Here is an 18,294-nt window from a genome sequence, read left to right as displayed (position 1 = left end):
AGAAACAGCCCGGAGGATTTCTACCGCCTGCCATGACTTCTTGAAACACTACCTGGGGAAAAAAAATAGAGAGGAAAGGTTTCTCTCTTTTATATGCATTTAAAGGGGGGGGGGGGGGGGGGGGGGGGGGGCGCTGTCCAATGTGACGGGACAAGGAGCAGAGCCGGGGCTGGTTGAATATAGGCGCAGCCTGTTGTTGGGACTACTTTGCTTTCACGTTTTCTAATCAAGGAGGCTACTCGGGTACATGGATGGTAAGTTGTAGGAAAGCTGTTCCACAGGCCCCCTCTCTTGGCCGCTTTGATGTGCTGCTGCTGAGCTTTGAAGTTGAGAAATGCGGGCTATGTTTCTTGTTTGTGGGCGAGAAATACGGTGAGATAGATAAGAAGCTTATGTGTGTGCGCGCACGTATGAATGTGTAGCCCAGATAAAGACCGAATATTTGTCGGATGGTGCGTCTTCTGACGGGGGAAAAAGTGGGATGTATTCTTCAGTCGGAGCCCCCCACCCCCTCCTCTTTTGCCTCCTCCAGATTTTGACACCCCCGGTGATCTACATAGGGACTGAGCCTGCCTACTCTGAGGTCAGTTGTTGAATGGGACAGGGTACATTAAACTACGGCGCTTGTTTTGCAGCGAGATAGGACACATGTGGCACGACTTTAAATAGCGCGACGTTTTTATTTTTTGTGCTGGATTACTGTTCGGAGAGTTTTTTGGAGTGTATTCGTCTCGACTAAAAAAAATGGAGTAACAGTTTAACTTTTTTTTTTTTAATGGGTTTCACTCTGTTTGGATCTGCCTGCGATGGTATGTTATTTTACGCTTGTTTATTCATCCACTGGATTTTAGTATCGGTTACATGGCAGTGTATGCACTGCCTTTTAAGACTGTAAATGATTGTGCTGCATTTGCAACAGCCTTTTAGCAGATTATCGTTTATGGTGACGGTGCTTTCAGTCTCTGTAGTCTACTTTTTAACGCTCAGGCTCCGATTAAAATCTCGGGCACCGAATGACTTTCTTTTCTTTCTTTTTTTTAAATACTCTAAATAGGCCTATATAAAGTGTTTCTTTTCGTGTTGGCAGTTTAAACACGTTGCCGGGGCTGTGCCTTTAATAATGTGCTATAATAACCTTCTTGGGTAGATATTAAGGCGACTGATCGCTAACATTTACGCACGGGTGACCGGATTCTCCCGCGGGGCTTTTTTACCCCTCGTACATTACAGCGTTTTAAGGTCATTGTGGTGCAGATCAGGTGCCGTTTGTCTGTACATTTCTGGGATGGTGAGGACAAGTGTGGAGGTGAGTCTGTGAGAGTGCGTGATGCAGGCAAGGGGGTACAGTACGGTCGTCCGAAACAGATTGGGAATAAATTGGAGTTGAAGCCTGTGACATAGACTCGTTAGGAAAACACGTGTAAGCCACAGTTGTGAGAATACGGTTTGGTGAAGAGTGGGGCTGTGTGAGATGATTATTCTTGTAAAATGCCTTTTGATGTGGCAGATCAATGCACGTTGAGAATGTAGGCTGCAGTTGATCTCTCATTTAGATTATAAATAGATAAATGAAACGAAAAAAGCCTTTCATATTTCCTTTCTCTGTGAACCTCTGCGAGGGTTTTTTGAAAGGGACTGTTTACTTGATGTCTTTCTTTGAAGTTCAGCAGGATCTGGCTTTGATTAGATCAATACTTTGTGTTTCAGAGTGAAGAGGAGCTGAGAAGCTCCCCCGCTGCTTTTAGAGAGTGAGGAGGATTAGGCTGGAGCTCAGTGGAGGCACGACGGCACTCTCACACGGCAACCAGAGCTGGAGCCATGAGCAGGGCGCTTACGGAGCACATCAGCAGTAGCTTCCGAGAAGATGCTCCTCGTCCTCCGGTACCGGGGGAGGAGGGAGAGGCGTCATGCTACAACCCCAGCAGATCTACCAAAATGAGAGCCCAGAGCAAGGTTAAAGATACCCCCGCCGCCGCCGCGCCTCCCGGCTCCACACCGCGGAGGAACGAGGATGGACTCGGGGAGCCAGAGGGCAGCGCGTCCCCGGACTCGCCTCTAGTCCGGTGGACAAAGTCTCTGCATTTTCTCCTGGGCGACCAAGACGGCGCTCACCTTTTCAAGACCTTTCTGGAGCGGGAGAATTGCGTGGACACTTTGGACTTTTGGTTCGCCTGCAACGGTTTCAGGCAAATGGACTTAAAGGATACCAAAACGCTGCGAGTTGCCAAAGTTATTTTCAAGCGGTACATCGAGAACAACAGCATTGTCGCCAAGCAACTGAAACCGGCCACCAAGGCCTTCATAAGGGATAGTATTAAGAAACAACAAATAGACTCGTCCATGTTTGACCAGGCACAGACGGAAATTCAGTCCAACATGGAAGAGAATGCATACCAGATGTTTTTGACCTCTGACATATACCTCGAATACGTGCGCACCGGCTGCGAGAACGCGGCGTACATGAACCACGGCGGTCTGGGCAGTCTCAAGCTGATGTGCGGATACCTTCCTCCTCTCATGGAGGAAGAGGAATGGAGTTGTAACGACCTGAAGGCAAAAACGTTAGGGTCTGTGGTCGGACTGTCTGCCAAAAACCTGAGGGCTACTGCTACCATCCGGACAGCAGCTGAAGTGCTGGAGAACAGTTGCAGGTAAGAGTAGCGCCCACCTAGAAGTGCATGCCTGTGTAATTACATCTCAGTGCTTGTTGCTTTATTGAGCATTGCTTACTGTGGTCATGATCCCTCATTAGTTAAACTACACTGAATATGTGGCAGGTATTTCACAAATGCCCGTGAGAGAGGTAAAGGCACTTGATCAAAGGGTCTCAGAGGAACATGCCTGTATATTTGTGCCCTCCTGCCTTGCAGTTAGTCAAGGGGTTGGATGGGGTGGAGGGGCGGGGTGGGTACAGAAAAAATCAGTGCATCTGAGCCTTCCTTTTAAGTAAATGGTGTCTTGCAGGCAGCCCTCTGCTGGCTTGCTCAAGTTTCCTGTGCTTTGAAACCCTTCCTCCGGTTCAGGAATGAATTCAGACACCAAACCTCAGAACTGTTACAGCTACATTAAACAGAATGATGCTGTTGTAAAGTTTGCTGCTGCTTTATTCTCTTCCCTTTAACCCATAGAGTTTAGTGTACACTGCCACAAATCTCATTTATCCAGAAAAAAATGCTAATAGAGAGTTAAAAGAACTTGTGCAGTCAGTCTTATGCCAAGCGGAGATATTGTTCTCTTGGTCAGAGATGAAAGAATTGTTTGTGCAAAGTATTGTGCTTTTATCGTAAGAGCTCGTCCCACACATTGTCCAACAGCTGAAAATCTTTTTAAGCCAGAAAACATTTTGAAAAGTGGATTTTATGCATGAACCACCATCAAAAGGATACTTTTTTGTTTTTTTCCCACTCAACTACTTTGTCCTCACATCTGGATGCAATTATTACTTAGAGGTTTGACAATGTCTTGTGGTTTGGTAGGAAAGCGCAATTTATAGATAATCCATACTTTTCCTGTCAACTTATCTAAACATTTAATGAACTGAATGAAAATTGTCTCAAGCCTGACTTTCTTAATAACAGTGTGCAAAACTAATTGATTAAGCGCAATAAGTCGACCTAAGGGCTCCCTCGAGGGTTTTATCCTTCATGCGAGCAGATGTCAGATAACATCTTAGCACAGTTGCTCATTTGCTTGGAAGTGACCATGTTGGGTTAGGAACCAATAAGCAGGGGTTTTGTTGACATGTGGGCATATCCCGCTCTCCTGGTGTGATCCCCTGCATTCTTGTTTTTCACTAAAGAAAAGCAGGAGGGCGAGAGCCCCTCTTTCTCCCTTCCGTCACCCCCCCCCCCCCCCCCCCCCCCCGTGCCTGCCCTCACCATCTCTTTAGGTCAACCAATTTCCATCTCAAACATGTGGAACTAATTTTGCCACTGCACAGATTTTTTTTTAAGAAACCTCCAACACTAAACTTCAAAGTGATACAGAAACACAACAACAAAAACATCCTCAGCTCAGTTCCGCAGCTTCAACCACCAATCCCAGTTTGCCATAGATTGTGTTGTCAGTGTTTTCCTTCCTCTTTCTTTTCTGCCCAGCACTTTTATCTCTCCTTTTTAAAAAGAAAAATCTGTCTGACAGAGACTAAGCATGCTTTGGAGGGAGACAGGGAGAGACAAGAGGAGGGGAAGGGGGGAAGACAGGAAGGGGGGGGATCATGAAAGAAAGAAAGAGATGGAGAAAGAGAGCGGGTGAGGGGGTGGTGGGGGGGTGCAGAGAGCCCAGCTGTGCTAAATACCTGACTCTTGGCGTGGACCTTCCAAAGGTCAGGTTTGTGCTTGGGGCCTACGGCTTTAGTCATGCTGGGGTTCTCCTCAGCACTGCCGGGCAGAAGGCATTCTCATAAAGAAAGGGGCCCTCCTTCCCTTCCCCTTTCCCTCTCTCCTTCTCACTCTCTCTCTAAAGCGTGTTCCCCCTCCCTCTTTTTTCCCTCCTTCCTTGTCCACCCCCTTCACTAGTGGAACAGGAATGGCAACACAGCAGGTAGAAGAGTAAAAAGACAGAAAGAGAGAGACTTTAGAAAGGAAAGCAGGGGAGAGTTGGTAAAGGAGGGGCCCCATACTGGATGATAGCAAGAAGAGAGAGAGAGATAAAGAGAGGGAGAGTAGTGGAGGAGAAAACACTCCAAGGAACGAGAGTGGAGTTTCACAAGTGGAAAAGAGCAGGAGTATGGCCCACACTGAAGGGTGGAGGGGAAAGGAGGGAAGCACTGGTGTTCATTCACACAGCAAGGCTGCTCATTTCACCCACTCCAATCATAGTCACCCCCCCCCCCCCCCCAACACTGAATCCATGTATTTTAGGGAGGAAGAACATGAAAGAGAGAGTGATACTAAGAAGGGCCAAGAAAAAAAGAGAACTTACAGCTCCATCTGTAGCACTGTTGTCACGTTCCTCGTGCCCCAAACTCTCAGTACAGTGACTTTAATTACAGAAATCTGCAGAGAAAGCCAGCAAGACAAACTCCAAGCTGACCTTTTTTTTTTTTTTTAATAAATATGATATAACAAACAACAGCAGGAAACAGAGCAAATAAACCTAACCCTCCAACCCCCCAAGTATGTCACCTCTTTCAACTATCTTAATTCCACGCATAGAGACATCACAATAAAACTAGGCAAATGTTTTCCCGGCTCATTCACAGGTCCCACCGTCGAGGAGACCCTGCCAGCCCATACTTTGTCAACTCTGGCTACATTTTTGCCCCTGCCACCAGTGCCAATGACAGCGAGATCTCCAGCGATGCCACGACAGATGACTCCATGTCGATGACAGACAGCAGTGTGTAAGTGTTTGGATCCTTTTTTTTTTTTTGCTTTTTTTTTTGCTTTTATTAGAGTTAAAAAGCTGATTGATCAGTTTTATTTGCAACCCAGCTGGCTCTGGAGACAATGTAGCAACTTCAAAAGCTTATTTCCATTCAGCTCACTGTGGTGAAAGGTCTGGGAATTTTTCTTATTTCCACCAGTATCTGAACATGCCTGGTCCAAATTTCAGTCATCAACTTTCCAGGAAAAAAGTGTAGGGGTGCGAAGAAAAATATTCGGCCTTGTACTTCAACAGAATCAGCTTTTCTGGAGGCCAAGCGACTGCACTGTTGCGAAAATAATGGTCTGTAATGTATTTCAATTATCCTCTATGATTGACTCCAGGTAATTCTATTAATGTGTAGTTGTTGCTGTGGCCTCCAGGGAGATAACTCTGGGAAAGTCATTATGTCTGAAGACCTTTTGAAGTTTATTCTGATGCGTTACAGGCTGGAGAGAAGGGAGGAAAAAAAAAACGAGAACGTCTTGATGTGGGTGGGGGGGCGTTGCCTCATTTTCCTCAAAGTTGATATGTATCCATCCCACCCACCCTTCTGCCACAACAGACTTGTTTTTTTCATATTATCTAATCGCTTTTTCCCTTGAAGCGCTGAAGGAGAGTGGGGAGGGAAATGGCCATTCGGGCCTCAAGACAAACTCATTGAAAAATGTTGGCACCAAATGAAAGAAGGCTTACTCACATGGTGGGTCGGTTTTCCTGCCACTGGCCTCTGTGGCGTGCTGAGATCATGTGTCTGCGAGGCTTTCACAGGGGTTTACTCATTTCTAGACCTTGGGACAAGACATAAGGAACCCCCCCCCCCCCCCCCTCCCCCCCGGCCAAGCAGGGACACCCCTGGAAAAAAATTACCTCCCAGCCCCTCCGCAGCTTCTCTCCTCCACCCTCCAGAGCCAATAGCAGGAGTGGTGAGGCTCGAAGTGCAAGGGAGTGAGAAAATAAAGTGCACGGAGTATAAAGGGCTTAACTGAATCGCTTTCAGCCTATTGTTAGGTGAGGGGAGCTTAGCGGGATAAGAGGGTGGCTGGCTTGCTTTGAAAATGACTTGCACAACTGAATAGGAGATCCCCATAAAGTAAGGGCCCGTGAAACCATGAAAGAGTCCACGGCTGTTTTCGCTTCCCCAACCTGGACAAAAGCGCCCAGCCGTCACATGGTTTGCTGGGGTGGGGACAGTTTAGATTGTTAAAAACATAGTTAGCGAGGGGGGAAGTTGGCGAGCTTTGTTTGGGATGTTTTGCCTCTAATTTGGGGGTTCTTGTTAGCTCGCGAGTTCCTCTGGGCTGTTGAGTTTTACTTTTGAAGAGTTTCCTGTGTTTCTTCCTGAGCCTTGAAGGATGATGGCTTGTGGTCTCAAGGGTACAGTTTGTGGAGCATTGATTTTGGTAGCAGCAGCCCCCCCCCCCCTTACAAGAGGCTCGCTGGAACACAGGTGACATCAGCAGCCTGGCTTCACCGTTCTGACTCTTCCTGACAGTCTCACGCTGAAAATCTTACTCAGAAGAAAAAAAATAGACTAATTGTTGAACAGCGCCATGTGTCAAAGTCATATCCTTTTAATAGTTCTCTACAAGGTCTTTGACACAGAGATCTTTCCTGTTCTTGTCCTGAGCTCATGTCTCTCTCCAGCTCTCATTCGAGGGAACAATTTGATTAGTGTGTCCTTTTATAGCGGTTAAAAGACACACTGCAAATTTGAATCTCATTTCCCAGATAAAGAACAAGAAGAGAAGGATTTGGAAGGGGGTGGAAGATGGGGTGGGAGGGGGGATTTTTTTTTTTTCTCTTTTGCTTATATCTTATTTATGGATTTACTTGGACGCTGGGGAATGCTGCAGCACACCACTTCAACATTACCTTATCTTACAAACCAGCCTTTTGATGTTGCTGAGATCAGAGGCTCACAGCAGAGCGCTTGCCAAACGAAGATGGCAGCGGGTGCATATGTGCATGAGTGTGAGATTTCAAAGAGGCAGCAGAAAAAGTAGCGTTGGGCTAGGTCAGGCACTTCTGAGCAGCCAAAATGGCCAAGATAATTGGCCCAGCTTAAGTGGCAACTGACTGGAAAAGCAGACAGAATGAAAAAGGGAGAATGAGATTCCCAGAATAAATGCCTAATTGTCCCAAGACTTCTAGCATTCCTGGCTGTATCTTTATTTTCATGTTAATATATCAGAGTCACAAATCCAGCAGCACTTGAGCAGCATTTGCTAGGCTGCTTTAGTCTGTTGTACTCTTTGACTTTTAGCCAGTTCCTCAGTTTAGTTCCTCAGTTCTGCTTGTTGAATAACCACAGTCAGAGCTGACACGAGCCAATGTAATCTTATCAGTGAGGCTATTCTTTTGAAGCCTATAGTGAGATGTTTAGCATATCCCTGCCATTGTCCTGGTGTGTTTTGTTATGTGTGTGTTTTTTTTATTTGCCTTGGCTTCAAGGGATCTCTGGCCTTTTGATTTAGCAGCACTGTGCCCAGTGGGTGATTTCTGGGTGGTGCTGTGTCGGTAACTTCCACGATGAGCTGCCGTCAAAGGGCCTTTTCTCCGCAAACACTGGCTAATAGTGCTAGTAGCGTGACATTCGTGATGAGTATCAGCAAAATATCCAAAACAGCACCCACTGGGTGGATGATTATAGTCAGTGACTTCTAAATAAGGTCATTTCTAGTGGTCTCTCATTGTCTTTTGTCACCCAACATAAATGTATGTCATCTTTTCAGAGATGGAGTCCCTCCTTACAAGCTGGGTACCAAGAAGCAGCTTCAGCGAGAGATGCACCGCAGCGTGAAGATCAATGGCCAGGTTACGCTACCCCACTTTCCTGTAAGTCCTACTTCCTTAAGTTTCACTTCCTGTCTTAGTGTTTCCTGTTGTTTTGTTTTGGGTTTTTTTGTTTTTTTAATCTGATAAACTCAAACTTTTACACAGCTGGCAGACAACGGCGTCCTGATTCCCTCAAGGAGCTGCACTTTATTTATTTATTTTCATCACTCCTGTTGTGACACAAAACTATATTTCATTTGCTTGTTAGTTTCACATAAAATTCGGGGTAAATGAAAGGCAGGGTTTGCATTCCCCTTCCCTCTTCTCCCATCCAGAGTCACTTCTTCAGGGCTGTTAATATAAACTCTGTCACTGCAGGTCACAAAGTGTGATAATGTTATCTGTTTTCTGGAAGAGTAATAATGTAGCATTGGTAGAGGCCAACTGTAACAAAGTAATAAATTCAACGCTAACATTAGTTTTGAAATAGCTACTGAAACTACTATTTACATCCCAGCACATGAATCGGAGACGCATCACTATTCAGTTCCAGTTCCCTGTACTCCCACACCAGTATCTTGTCCCATCAGTATTTGGGTCAGGATGTGGATGCTCTTTGAATTCAAGATTTTTTTTGACCTACTGAAGTTGTTCTGAAAAGGTTTAAGGAACTGGGTCAAAACAGATTGACACGGGTTAGGAGGTAAAGAGGCAAAAAAAATAAATATTAAATCCTTTTGTCTTCATACCCAAACACAGGTATATATATGCGAGTGTGCGTGTGTGTGTGTGTTTGTGTATGTGTGAGTGTTTGTGCATGCGTTTGACAGTAATGTCTGTTCCCCCCAGTTTTCTCTCTTCCTCTCTGTCTTTTTTGTCTCTCAGTCTCTCTCTTTTCCTTTCCCACTTGCACTCCTTTAATGTCTCCCTCCTGATTTGGAGATGGCTCTGTCTCCCATGATGCACCAGCCCCAGGCAGCGGGGGCCCCGTGCAGGGCTGGCGCTCCTTTGCCAGCAGCTCTGCTTGCCTTTCTTCTTCTTCCCTTCATCGTGTCTACAAAGAGATGAGAGGAACAACAAAAAAAGAGTCAAAATCAAGAAAGCCAGTGTGCCAAATAACAAAAAAGTAAGAAAGGGAGAGAGAGGAGCCAGCGCATATAGTTAAAGAAAAAGGAGGATAATGTGACTAGAGTACCTCTGAGCTGCCCTGCATGCAGCCGGGAAATAAATTACTACTTCCCCTCAGATCTTCCCAGTATTTGACTCCTCTATCCTCTCCCTCCCTCTTTTCCCTGTCTCTGTCTTGCTCTCTCTCTGCCACCATTGCCACTTCACGAATGCACGTCTCAATCCTCTTCTTCTTTTTTCATGCTCTTAATTTTGTCCCCTCTCCCTTTTTCTTCTCCTCTCCTCTCCTCTCCTCTCCTCTCCTCTCCTCTCCTCTCTCCTCTCTCCTCTCCTCTCTCTCTCCTCTCTCCTCTCCTCTCCTCTCCTCTCCTCTCCTCTCTCTCCTCTCTCCTCTCTCCTCTCTCCTCTCTCCTCTCCTCTCCTCTCCTCTCCTCTCCTCTCCTCTCCTCTCCTCTCCTCTCCTCTCTCCTCTCCTCTCCTCACTCTCTCTTCTCTGTCGATATCTGGCTTTTATTCGGAGATTTAAAGCTGCATGTCCCTCCCACCCCTAGTGTGCGTTTGATGTTTTGACAAGGGCCCTTTGAAGTGTGGCTGACTTCAGAGGCTGCCTAGCTGATGGCTTGGTCGGGCTACAGAGGGTGCAGGCAGGGGGCCTCCCCTCCGAGCGAGACCAACTGCTACCCCCGCCATTACTACCCCCTTCTCCCCCCCCCCCCCCCCCCCCCCCCCCCCCCCTCACCCAGCAGCCTGGCACTGCCAAGGGCACTGAGCATGAGAAGATCTGGGGAGGGATGGGCAGCGGAGAAGGTTCAGGTTAGCTCGAGGGCAAGGGCATGTGGATTAGGCCTTTTGGAATAGTAGCATGATATTTGGAACAAGATAGGATTAGGGCAAGGGCAGTGGATTAATGCACCATATTGCATCCATCGGAAACACTAAGCAGTTCGGCTAGCACTGAAGTTTCCTCCCCTCTGTGTTATTTGCCCTGCAGAGGACGCACCGGTTGCCCAAGGAGATGACCCCTGTCGAGCCCTCAGCCTTTGCTGCCCAACTCATCGCCCGGCTGGAGAAGCTGAAGCGGGAGCAGGAGACAATGAGCTCACTGGAGGAGAGGCTGCAGCAGATCCAGGAGGTATGGATGCTAACAAAAATGTTCTAAGTAGTCTGCCACTTCCACTTACTTTAAATTAGTAATGGCTGCTATTCAGAAATTCTAGCTGGTATCCAAGTTAGCTCAGGCGATGGTTGTGTTGCACAACAAAAGCCTTTACTTTACAGTTTGAGCATGTTGAAGAACAGGGTACAGACCAAGGGATTTAAAGTCTGTCTTGGTTTAGCTGCTATTTCCCTTTTCCTGCATGTCCTCCCCCATTTCATCTGGAGGAACTTTCAAACTTATGTTTCTAGACACACTTGAAGTTCCTTCAAATAGTTAGTACTTAGTTACTCTCCAGTGGCACGTTTGCTGAATATGTGTAGTGCCAGTCTCTTTGTGCAGCACAGGCACACTCTGCATTATAGATGAAGCGCACCCAAAGCCTGTTAGCGAAGATAACAGTACAGCAAAAAGGAAACTCAAATCAAGTTATCCAGGCGTTTGCTCTCACTGACTTCAGAGAACGATAGATATAAGTTGGTGTAAGCTGAGACATGAATTTCTCTGCTGGCTGCATTTCCCACATGTGACTGTGTGTGAATGTTTCATCAATTGCTTTAAATTATAAAAATTTCTCTTTGCTTGCCCAGGAGGAGGAAAGGGAGGAGGGCAACGACCTTATCAGCAGCACCTCCCTCCAACACCCCCTGCTCCCATCTGCCAGCCAGTGCGAGGAAGATCCTCAGGCTATCCTAGATGAGCACCTTTCACGTGTCCTCAAGACACCTGGCTGCCAGTCACCAGGAGTTGTCCGCCACTCGCCACGCTCGCGGTCCCCAGACCGAACGGGTGCGATGGTGTCATCTGGCCATGGGCCCTTCTTTGGTGCTTACCCTGGGGCTTCCAAGGTGCTAACGACAGGCAGGCAGTCTACAAAGCACATCCACCACCACTACATTCACCATCACCACGCTGGGCCAAAGACCAAGGAGCAAATCGAGGCCGAGGCGGCTCAGCGTGTGCAGTGCCTCTGCCCTCAAGGGGGCGCCAATTACTCCGACTTCACACCTGCGTGAGTGTAACTTCTGAGCTGTCCCTTAAACTTTCACTGTGCTAAGCTGCTCTTTCTAATGATCCTTCCTCTGATTCTTCCTCCAGTCGCTGCAGCACTTTGTCCAAACGGCCGGTGAAGGCCTCCGACGAGGGCGTGTCTTCGCCACGCCTTCCCCTAGTTGCCACCGACCGCTCTCAGAATGTTTGGCAGTGGATCCTAGAGAGTGAGAGGCAGGGCAAGCACAAGCCCCACAGGTAAGTGTCTGTGTGGAATTGACACAAAATCATCTGTAGAAAGGGATGTCGAGTTCTCAGCTCAAGAGGCTGATCAGTTTTTGTTTTATCAGCACTCAAGGCCTAAAGAAGTCCAACCCGCTTGACTCCAAGACCCTGTCTGGTCGAACCGCCTCCTCGTCTTGGGGTGGAGGCGGCATCGGCAATGGGGCTCACCTCCGCGGCCATCACCCGGGCCACCCTTTCATTCAGGACCCAGCCATGCCACCCCTACCCCCTCCCAACACCCTGGCACAGCTAGAAGAGGCCTGCCGCAGACTAGAAGAGGTTTCCAAGCCACCAAAACAAAGGTAGGAAAACTTGTAGACAAAACATTTGTAGGTTTGAATTGCCACAACGGAACACACTGCAAATGAAGCCCGGTCGTTTTTCCTTGTATTGATATGAATATCGATTAGTCATTAATCTTGTGGTTTTCACAGACATTCAACTGGAGCCAGCAGCCTTCAGAGAGACAGGAGCCACCCGGCAGCTGCCTTTCCCACAGGAAGCAACTCTCTAGCCAGCCCTGGAATCCAAGCAGACGAGTACGGCTTCTTTTATTTCTACTTTTACTAAATACTTTGTTTCTAAAGCTTAGTCCTCATTTCCTTCACAATTACTTTCTAGCTTTCATTCCTCACTTCTTTCTGTCATTCTCATTGATGAGTTTTCACCCTCTTTCTCTCAGATTTTCTTTCTCCTCCCTTGTTAGAGCGATGTTGTGAGTCAGCATGGCTTTGTCTTTGAGCTCCTCTTTTAAAACTAAGATTAGATATGAAATTCTACCCCCCCCCCATTGCCCAGTAGCCCCTGGTTCTTCAAAATAATCAGCCCCGATCATGCATTTGTTGCTGAATGTAGTGCATTTTTAATCTTGTGCCACTATCATGCAACTGACAACAAGCAAGTTTTCAATTTTGCAATTTTTAATTTTGCATATTCAGGTCTAAGGAGCTGGTGGTCACCTACTTTTTCTGTGGTGAGGAAATTCCTTATCGCAGCATGATGAAGACGCACTGCCTCACCCTGGGCCACTTCAAGGAACAGCTTAGCAAGAAAGGCAACTACCGGTAAGCACGCTCTACTGCCAAGAGCACACAGATCCCACTAGCAGATACATGCTTGGATGTGGTTGGTGCCATGGCAGGGTTAGTCATCTGTGTATGGATGTGCATTTGTTACTCTGCTTTTATGTGCTTGTCTGCTAAGTGGGAGTGTGAAATACTGAAGCCTGATAGTTGAAAAGAAACTGGGCTGATCCACTGTATTCGGAGCTTACAGAAAGAGGGAAAGGGGGGGGGGGGGGGGGGGATTCTGCAGCAAAAAAATTTTTCTCACATCTGGTACTGATTTCCATGCTTAGGCAGCCTTAATAAATACGGCTTTGAAGCCTGGGCCATTTTATTTTGTGCACAAAGACCATTGCAAGGCCTTCAAATTCCTCCTCCACACTATTGCATCAGGCATTAGAATCAAATGCTGCAGGCACCTTCTTCTTCTAATGACAGTTAACGCAGCAGAAATACCTCCTGTGTGAACTGATGAGGGGAAATTCCTTCGCTAAGTGAGGACTTTTAAGGTAGTTTAAAATGTAATAGTTTAAAGAAATTCTAAATCGGGGAGCCCAGGAAGTCCAACCTTACTTTATCAGAAAGTTGGTCTACTGCTCCTGGAAACAAAGGTAACCTGCACACTCGTGACATCATCATCATCATCATCATCAGGTTTCAGTCAAATCTGTTTGTTTGGCAAGAGAGAAGAAGAAGAAGGGCCTGCAAACACAAGTTGTTGCACCCCTGCTATCCCACAACTCTTCAGCTAGTGAGCGGGGGGGTGGGGGGGGGGGGGTGTGTGAAGCGTCTGGCTTCAATGGCAGCAGAATGTGTGGAGCTGGTTAATTTGGACATGGCAGCAGTACAGCTGAGAACAGTACGCTGCGGCTCAGCCAGACGATATTGGTGCCAGATGTTGTGAAGAGAGAAAAATCCTGCCACATAAAACATGTTCCAATGGAAAGACTCCTGCGTCTCTGTCTCACTCTCTGCAACAAAGTGATGACTTTGAACTATTTGTGAGTGAAAATGTAGCTTTTTTTTCCCTAAAAAAAAAAAAATCCAGTCAATTAAAATTGAGGTGGGTAACGCACTTATTTCGTTAGAGCTGGGAATGAAACAACGAATTAAAGCAAAAGGCTAAACCAACACAGGAAACGTGTGCAGAAATGTCAGATAATCAAAGAAAGCCTCTCTGCACACTGCAGTAGAAAGTTTTGCAGCTGTAATAAAGCAGCCCCCCCCCCCTTTTATTTGTAAGTAATTACAATCAGCATGGAAAGTAAGGCTGCATGTGTACATTTTTGCACACCCCTCTGTACATGTGTTGTTTGAATGACTCTGAGCTCATAAAACTCAGAGCCCTTTCCCCCCTTTTTTTTCTTCGTTTTTATATTCTGAACGCAGGCACACATGGGCAAAACGAGGCATTTTTCCATTACAAAGCTTATCATTATATCCCCTCCTGCTGATCTTTTGCTGGGTTTAAAGTAGAGAGGAGAAATCATTAGGCGCTTCAGGAGACTTCACAGTCACTGGGACCAAGCTATACTCTGTGAGTTATCTCAGCTTGAGAGAAGAAGAAGAAGAGTGGGTTAGATAGGTGACCCCTTGACTTCCAGGAGCCTGTCTGAGCAGTCGCCGCTCTCCCTCCCCCTTCTGGGGTAAAGCCCCTCAGTCTCGGCACGCATCCAACCCATCACACCCACTCACCAAGCCAGGGAAAGCCTTCACTCCACTTTGCCCTGCTTTCTTCCCTTCCTGTTGCCTCTGTTTTCCTCTGTTCCCGGCTGGTGATCGGAAAGCTGCCCGAAGTGTGTGTGTGTGTGTGTGTGTGTGTGTGCGCGCGTAAAAGAGAAACCGAGCTCGTGTGTGTTTATGTGCAGACAGCAGAGTGCGGTCTTGCAGTCACAGGCAGACTCTCGGGCACCTGAAATGTCAACCTGTGTGACAGAAATGCCCTTCATTTGACAGCCAGCTCAATTAGAAACCATTGAGACAGAGAGGGAGGGAAGGCAGTGAAGAAGAGAGAGGGGAGGGGAGGCCTTAAAACAGCCTCTAATTAACCCTTCAGCTTTAATAAGACCTTGCAGGACAGAAAGGCATCTGTAGAATGGCTAACAGTCAAGATGAGCAAGTGGATGAGCACACATAGATGAACACCCACAAAAACAGGCTGTTTCTAGCAGCTTGAATTATCACAGGGAGTGTGTAAACGGAGGGTTCAACTCTGTTTGCACAGCGGTGTGATGTGGAGTCAGGCTCTGCCTTTGAAGTGAGCAGGGATGGCATTGAAGGCTATGACTAAGTTGTTTTGAGCAGGATCCATTTCTGGCTCTCAGAGTGTGTGTGTCTGTGTTTGATTTGGACTAAAGGGAGTTGTGCGCGAGCGTGTATATGTAAGTAGTCGTGTAGGTGCCTCAAAGCACTTTAAAACGCGATGAAATACATCAGATGCACTCCTGCTGCCACTCTGTCAGGTTTCGTTTGAGTTCTCACCTACGCTCCACGTTTTCTAATCACAAACCTCTCTTTTTTGTCTTTCCCTCCTCAGATACTACTTCAAGAAGGCGAGTGATGAGTTTGAGTGCGGTGCGGTGTTCGAGGAGGTGTGGGAGGATGCCACTGTGTTGCCCATGTATGAGGGCAAAGTCCTGGGCAAGGTGGAGAGGATGGACTAAAGGCCACTTTGTGCCAGCCAACTAATGCCCTTCATGCCCCCCCGCCCAACCAAAAGCTAAATCACTTGAGCAAGAGACTAATTTACAAAAAAAACCCTCTGGACTCCTTTTTTTTTTTTGTTTTTATTTCTTAATATTAAGCTAAACAGAGTTAATATATCCAGCACAAGAGGAGCGATTGAAGGAAGACGAGCCAATGAAGTATGCCGAACACAGAGGAGGTGCCGCCCCTCCCTGACTTTCTCAACCAATCAGCCTTAGAAACACAAGGGAATGAGAGATGAGACTTTTGAAAGACCAATACAGGGGTGGTGATGATGACGAATGGAGGCCAGTGGGGGTGGGGGGGAGGGGGGGGACCCGGCCTCTTCTTGAATATAACCACTGAAGATGTAGACGACTGTTGTCTCGTGATGTGTGACAGACTGATGGACTTGCAGGCGCCGAAGATGCAGCGCCACCAACCTGCTCTTAACATTACACTCCAACATCGTTACAAAAACGTCCATACGTGTGCATATACATACATGCATATATGTATATATACATGTATTATATATATAGATGCTTTTTGTCATGAGTTGAAATTTTTTATTAAGTATTTATTGAAAAATGACCTTCCCCCCGTTGTCCCTTTCCCCTTCAGTCGCGTTGAGCCCGTGTCCCTCGCCCTCCCCTTTTACAGCCAATGGGTAAGCTGCTTTGAATGTTGGGAGAATACTGTGGTGATATAGTTTTAGTGTTTTATGTTACACAGAGGACGTGACACTAGCCTAGCACTTCCCATAGCCTTGTAGCCACGTCTGACCCAAACTAACAACCTTAGAGGCGGTCTTGTCCGAGGCGCCCTCCCTCCACTCTAATGGTCAATCCCAGTCTTATATGCTGCTGATAGTTTATAAGTAAGTTTGTCACACTAGCATTTCCTCTGCCTCGTTCTCTCTGCTTCCCTCCTTCCTCCCTCCCTCCCTTCGCTTTTCGCTTTGTCTCAGTCTGGCGACGGAGTTCAATCTTTTTTGTTGTGCCTTTGTTTGTAATCCAGGCATTGCACAGAGGTGGGGGGGGGGGGGGGGGGGGCGTAGAAAAACCGTTGTAGATTACACACAGAGAGGAGACTCGGAGCACAGGTTGCACCACCTAATAATGGCAGCGTTTACAGCCCCCCCGCACACACACACACCAAAATAACTCGTGTTATCGAGAACCAGTTTGGGTCGCCGAGAACGACTTCTTTGAGGAGTGCAGTTCGACTAGCGTGTCAAAAGAGACAAAAAAAGTGAACATTGAAGAATTGTGGCTCCAATATCTTTTGAATGTTGTTACAGTAACACCGTATATAGCAGAGCTCCTGTATACATTGTAATTATGCATTCTGAAGTATGGATACCGACACGTGATGCACGCATACGCAAACGTAACACAAACACACACACACGATCGCTGGTGTTTTATGAGTACAGCACCTGTGCCTACATGGATGCCATACCATGTGCTACCCTGTTTCAGGGTTTTAATATATATCCCTTGGTTTTCAGAAGGGTTTTATGTTGAAAAGATATTTTTATGCTTTTAATATCCTGTAATCATGTGTTTTGTTTTTACACAGCCTTTTGTTTTGTTTTGTTTTGGTTCATTCTATCTAAACTGTAAATTATACATTATATAAAGAGTTTCATTTAAAGATTTACATGGACCTATAATTATTGTAATTATTGAGAGATGTAGCCTTTATTAAAGTTTTATATTTTTCAAATGAAAGCTGATGTGCCTGGAACCGCTTCTTTCATCACTCCTCTTCTTTTTATTTGTTATTTTCGCTGCACAGCCATATTTTTCAGACGTGATACGAGGTGACTTGAGTGTGTTGTCCACTTAAAGAAGATTACAGTGCTGCAGGTGGTCTGGGACGTGGTGATGCATAAGCATGTAATGCTGTGAGGGGAATCAGGTCGGGACACTGTCCGAGACACTTTTTCTCAGATTTAGCACACCACACGAGTGTCTGCTTCTGATGCAAACTATACTATCTGTAGTCACGTATACTACAGTTTTGTTTGGTCCCTTGGTGTACCGCCCGGGTAAAACATGCAGGAGACAGCACACATGGACCTTCTCGCTCGCTAAGAATTCTGTTTCCTGTCCTGTTCTCAAACGGTCTTTGTGCTTGAAAGCTGGCGAGTCAGACATCTGCAGTCTCACAAAACAACAAAAAATGGTATTTAGGTATTTAAATAAATATTAAATAATTTACCCCTTCTGGTCCCTGTGCAATGACCAGTTAAGACAGTGCAACCATTCTGAGTGCACTACTGTAAATAACATGGGTGCAGCATTTAATTTCAGCTGCATTAAATTTGGCAGAGTTGCAGTTGAGAAAAAGGTTCATTAACATCAGCGTTTGTTTCAAAATTCTCCCAAAGTTCGTTTTGGCCGTACGCAGGTGAAGTCATCACTGACTGAACTTCTAGATGTTTTTCAGGTGATGATGTCAAAAGGCAGCCTCAGGCTTAAGGTATTAAAATCACCCTTCGGGGGGGGTTTGAGTCACCTGGTAGTTTAACTCTTAACAGAGACCATTGTTGCCTGTCAGGTCAGGTCAAATGTCAGTCGCAGGTCCCGGCAGTTTTCCTTCCTATTCTCGCTCTTCAACTAGAAAGAGAACAAATGTTAGCTAAATAAAAACCAGTATTGGATAAAAGAAAATTACATCCCGTTCCACACTACGGCTGAGTGATGCATAATGACAATGGCAGGATTCCAATAAGTAGGCCAGGACTGGGGAACCTGTTGTTCCACAGTCAAGGCACAAAAATTAGTCTTGACAGTTACCTGCCTTCTCTATAACCTTCACGTCTCAGTAATG

General features: G+C 46.5%; 1 protein-coding gene across 1 annotated transcript; it reads left to right on the top strand.

Annotated features, from left to right (window-relative positions):
* Window positions 1–740: 740 nt before the first annotated feature.
* Window positions 741–16,498, top strand: LOC115779902 (axin-2-like). Its single transcript, XM_030728796.1, has 11 exons — window positions 741–809; window positions 1,708–2,651; window positions 5,204–5,344; window positions 8,103–8,205; window positions 10,265–10,405; window positions 11,020–11,441; window positions 11,528–11,677; window positions 11,770–12,006; window positions 12,139–12,243; window positions 12,643–12,768; window positions 15,305–16,498. The coding sequence occupies exons 2-11, from the start codon at window positions 1,819–1,821 to the stop codon at window positions 15,429–15,431; spliced, it is 2,385 nt and encodes a 794-aa protein (XP_030584656.1). The 5' UTR covers window positions 741–809; window positions 1,708–1,818; the 3' UTR covers window positions 15,432–16,498.
* Window positions 16,499–18,294: the final 1,796 nt, after the last annotated feature.

Source organism: Archocentrus centrarchus, chromosome 1 (genome assembly GCF_007364275.1).
Source record: "Archocentrus centrarchus isolate MPI-CPG fArcCen1 chromosome 1, fArcCen1, whole genome shotgun sequence".
Classification (NCBI taxonomy): domain Eukaryota; kingdom Metazoa; phylum Chordata; class Actinopteri; order Cichliformes; family Cichlidae; genus Archocentrus; species Archocentrus centrarchus.
Note: the sequence above shows the minus strand (reverse complement) of the source record. Positions and strands in the feature narration are given on the sequence as shown.

What these genes read in the sequence shown, in the direction of transcription:
- LOC115779902 (XM_030728796.1), top strand. Translation starts at nt 1,819, where the DNA reads ATGAGCAGGGCGCTTACGGAGCACATCAGCAGTAGCTTCCGAGAAGAT. An exon ending in GTGCTGGAGAACAGTTGCAG is followed by an intron (nt 2,652 to 5,203) that starts GTAAGAGTAGCG and finishes GCTCATTCACAG; the next exon opens with GTCCCACCGTCGAGGAGACC. An exon ending in GGCTGCAGCAGATCCAGGAG is followed by an intron (nt 10,406 to 11,019) that starts GTATGGATGCTA and finishes TTGCTTGCCCAG; the next exon opens with GAGGAGGAAAGGGAGGAGGG.